Source organism: Sinocyclocheilus anshuiensis, unplaced genomic scaffold, assembly GCF_001515605.1.
Source record: "Sinocyclocheilus anshuiensis isolate Anshui unplaced genomic scaffold, SAMN03320099.WGS_v1.1 scaffold1151, whole genome shotgun sequence".
Classification (NCBI taxonomy): domain Eukaryota; kingdom Metazoa; phylum Chordata; class Actinopteri; order Cypriniformes; family Cyprinidae; genus Sinocyclocheilus; species Sinocyclocheilus anshuiensis.
This window is the reverse complement of record NW_015548202.1, coordinates 263098-267514: the sequence shown is the minus strand read 5'-3', so window position 1 is coordinate 267514 and position 4417 is coordinate 263098. Positions and strand designations below refer to the sequence as shown.

The window sequence follows — 4417 nt, the reverse complement described above, 5'->3', positions numbered from 1 at the left end:
TCTCTCTCTCTCTCTCTCTCTCTCTCTCTCTCTCTCTCTCTCTCTCTCTCATTACTGTTGTGTCTCTCTGTCTCTCCACAGGATCTGGAGGGAAAGATCATCGTTGATGAGCTCAAACAGGAAGTCATCACCACTAACAGCAAGGCTGAGCCGCCCCAGTGCACATCTCTGGCCTGGTCTGCTGACGGACAGGTGAGAGCTTCCCGCAGGCCACAGACACCACGCGCGTTGTGTGTGTGTATGTGTGTGTATGTGTGTGAGATGAGCTTATTCTGCAGATAATCGGCATCAGTTTGGATGCTGGATCTCTGGGTGATCGGTGGCATTGTGTGCTATGTATAATCTTAAATATAAACCAATTGGACAAACAAAAAGAGTTGTATTAATTACACTATATTTATTTTTCTCAGACTCTCTTTGCTGGATACACAGACAACCTGATCAGAGTTTGGCAGGTGACCATTGGAACCCGATAAAGATGTACATTTCCAAGAACGGAATGCAAAATATGGAAAATTGAATTTAAAAAATTATACCAATTTTGTCCTTGTTAGTTTTTTTCTCTTGTGTTGATGCCAATTTGTACTACATCAGTTCACCATGCGATTATTCTTTATCTAATAAAAATCTATCATATGTTAATTTACATGTTATATTACTCATGATCTACTTGACGTATATACAGTATATGAGGTTTTGCCTCAGTTAGGTAGAAAGAAAAAGCTGGATTCTGTGAATCCTGTAGCAATTATTTATCAGTTTGTGTGTGAATGAGCAAAGCTTTGACACATTTATATACCTGCTGTCTGATTATGTTTGTTACATAAAGTGTTGCTGATTTTGGGTTAAGTATATGATTTGTTTTTGTTTAGTACTACAGTAGCAAACCATTTGTCACTTTAATATTACTATTTCAGCAAACTAAGGTCCAGGAATGTTTTATTTCACCCTCAGTTTGGAGCGTTTTGTTATAATAGCATAATTTACCTTTCACTCGGGAAGCTGAAATACAGCTTTATATCATGCATAGGATGAATCTGTTCGTGAAATAATGCACTTATATTGTTACAGTATCTTGTTTTCGAGAAAAACATATCAACAGTCGACGCAGATTTAGTTTTATTAACTGAAATGTGGGTGGTACTTATGTTATAGTAATGATGTCCAAAAAACAAGACGGTAATACAAAAAAGGGCCTAAATTGATCATGAAAATTGTCTATAAAGGTCACGGAAAAGTCGAAAATGAATGATATCGATAGAATTTCCTCTGTGAGTTGCAGTCCTTCATCGACGACTGGTGGAAATCGTATAAATCGATTGGGAAGCCTAACACGATATTTTTTAAAGCATTACTGGATGTTATGTCGTTTTATACACGCTTATATTCCTTGTGTTTAAATGCACAACACCTTCACCATCGTGTTTTATACTGCACGCGCTCTGGAACATCTCGTGCTAAACCTATTGAGCGTACAACAGAAAAGAAGTGCGCAGGAGGAAACCATAATGGGCGGTGCTTCACCGTCTCTGACCAATCAAATAACGCTATCATTGCCTGGTCAAACAGTGTCGTCCAATCACAGCTTGTTTTATTCCACCGGACTCATCCGGTACTATAAAGGTGGCCACGAGTTAGTACTGTAAGCGAGAGTCCATTTTGGAAAGCGGCTTTTTCAGCGCCAATATTTTACAGTAAGCCGGTTAATTTGAATTTTATTCGCGTGGTTAGTTGTGTTGGGCTAGTTTATGTTTTACGAGAATACCTGTAAGACACCGTTTTAGACGAAAAAGCCTGTTTTATGCGTTCGGCGTAGCTGAAAAAGAATGCGAACGCGATCGCTTAGCTAGTTTAGCATTGCATGCTGCTTTAGCTTTCGTTACGCGGCCTGAATGAGTCTTTTTATTTGTTTGTTTTGAGACGCATACGTTTCGAACACGCTTTAAAGCCTGATTTCGTTTGGTTTTTTGTGCTTTCATCAAGCTGAGACTGAAATTGAGCGTTTGCGTTGAATCCGATGGCCTAGCCATGCCGCTGCTCTATTATTCTAGCATCATCCGTAGTATCTCGCATTGTGAAACTAAATCAAACCATTTCTGATCCAAAGGTAATCTAAAGCTACCAAAATGGCCGACGCAGAGCATCAGTTGATGGAAACCTCCGAGAACGGGAATGAGGAGAGTCTGAACGGAGCAGAGTTCGCAGAGGAGGCCCCGGATGAGGAGAGCGGACCCGGCGAGGGAGGACAGATCAACGCCAGCAGGGGCGAGGAAGATGCCGGGTGAGAATATTCAGCGCTTTATTACGTTTTCATGCTTAATGTAGACGTTTTGTTTTAAGGCGTCTCTTTTGACGCCGTGTGTTTGTTAATAGAGGGGGGTGGGTGGGTTGTTGTGCTCATTGTTGGACATGAAGGTTGTTTGGGGGTGAATCTCTCGCTGGCGGGTGGCAGCAGATGTTTGATCTGCCGGTACACCCAACAATAGAAACCCTTTTCATCCGCATGGTAATTTGCTTCATTAACATTAGCTGATAGACTGTTTATGGTTGCCAAGCTTAATATAGTTGAAGTGGACACGAGCTCGTCCAATCAGATTTTAGAATCGGACCTATAGCGCGCAATAGTCCCCGCCCACTTTTCAACTAGTTCAAGATTTTTTTTATTTTTTTTTCCCCCATTAATTTTTCCATAGGGATTTTTAAATGGTCTTACATCATACCAACCAGCCTTGAATTGTGAGTCACGTAAATAAAATCTTATAGAATGTCTATTTGGCAGCTTTAATGAGGGAAAGATCTACAATCGGGTAATGTGTTATGAATGACAATTGAGGTAAGGAGTGGGAAAATATAACTTGATGTAATGAGTTTATATTTGTGTTTATATGGAGTCAATGTTTACTGCGAAATATGAGTTTTGAGAGTATTTGCTTGTGGTTTTTCTGATTGCTGGGCGCATTTGCAGAATTATGGGTAATGTAGTTATTCACTGGGAATTCTTTGATTGCTTAATGAAATAAGTTGAAAAGTGTGCTGATGGCTTTAATGAAAGCATATCACCGATTACCAACCTTGCCTGTTTTTTTTTAACGGTTTATTCCGTTATGAAGAAAGTGATTGGATTTATTTCATGATTTTCATGTAATTTTATCTTTGTATTTTGTGTTATGTATTTGTACAGCACTCTGGTACACTCTGTTTAAGGTGCTTTATAAATTGATTTGAAATCCAACTGTTGCGGTCTTTTTGTCTGTGATGTTATGAGATTGCTCTGTTTGTGGTTTAATACAGGCTCTCGTCAACTTGTTTTATTCTTTTGTGCAGTAAAATGTTTGTTGGAGGGCTCAGCTGGGACACCAGTAAGAAAGACCTAAAGGACTACTTCTCAAAGTTCGGCGAGGTGATGGACTGCACCATAAAGATGGATTCAAACACCGGCCGGTCACGAGGGTTTGGGTTCATCTTGTTCAAAGAAGCAGAAAGTGTGGACAGGGTGCGTATGCTTTCATTTCCCTTCAATCCAAACACTTGCTTGGTGGCGGATGTTCACGTCTCTTCTTTTGAAAGGTGCTGGAGCAAAATGAACACAGGCTAGATGGCCGACAGATCGATCCCAAGAGAGCCATGGCTATAAAGAAAGAGCCCGCCAAGAAGATCTTCGTCGGTGGCCTTAACCCTGAAACCACAGAAGAGAAGATCCGTGAATACTTCGGGGCCTTCGGAGAGGTGAGTTTTAAATCTATTGAGCATAAAAACATTTGTTTGTGTCTTCTGACTTTTATTAATACGGTATCAATTATGATGCTTGCAGATTGAAACTATTGAACTTCCAATGGATCCAAAGACGAACAAAAGGAGGGGCTTCGTCTTCATCACTTTCAAGGACGAATCTGCCGTCAAAAAGATCCTGGAGAAGAAATACCATAATGTCTGTGGAAGCAAGGTAATGAACGGAAAGGAAGACATGGTATGTTTTTCTCCCATGTTTTTGCAATAGATGCTTAGTTATGGTGGGTCAATTTGTGTGTCAAAGTTAGTGTGGTGTGTGTGTATTACGGCAGCTGTAATTGCAGCATCTCACAGTTCTGAGCTTTCTTCAGAATTGCAAGATATGAGTGCAGAATTGTGAAGGAAAAGTCAAAATTGTGAGCGAGATGTTACCTATAACTTATATTGTAATAAACTCAAATATAATGATATTATTTAACTCCATTGCTAGGAGGAAGTCCAAATTGTAAAATCATAATCCTGACGATTATTAATTTTATTTACAAATTTACTATTCAATTTATCTTCCCTAAATTGAAAATGGAGAATTGTGAAGTCATTACATTTTAATTTTATTGTTTTATTTACTAATTTATCACGTCCCCTAAATTGACATTTTTAGATGAAGTCACAATTTAGACTCCTCCCC

General features: G+C 39.4%; 2 protein-coding genes across 2 annotated transcripts in view; both read left to right on the top strand.

Moving 5' to 3' along the window:
* LOC107653344 (guanine nucleotide-binding protein subunit beta-2-like 1) overlaps positions 1–539 on the top strand; it is a 7359-nt gene extending 6820 nt beyond the window's left edge. Inside the window, exons 6-7 of the mRNA XM_016440038.1 lie at positions 82–192; positions 411–539. Coding sequence (XP_016295524.1) covers positions 82–192; positions 411–476 — 177 coding nt within the window. The 3' untranslated portion in view covers positions 477–539. The remainder of the gene's footprint in view (positions 1–81; positions 193–410) is intronic.
* Positions 540–1599: 1060 nt separating this feature from the next.
* Positions 1600–4417, top strand: part of hnrnpabb (heterogeneous nuclear ribonucleoprotein A/Bb) — a 5208-nt gene continuing 2390 nt past the window's right edge. Inside the window, exons 1-5 of the mRNA XM_016440068.1 lie at positions 1600–1694; positions 2108–2281; positions 3325–3493; positions 3568–3726; positions 3812–3943. Coding sequence (XP_016295554.1) covers positions 2127–2281; positions 3325–3493; positions 3568–3726; positions 3812–3943 — 615 coding nt within the window. The 5' untranslated portion in view covers positions 1600–1694; positions 2108–2126. The remainder of the gene's footprint in view (positions 1695–2107; positions 2282–3324; positions 3494–3567; positions 3727–3811; positions 3944–4417) is intronic.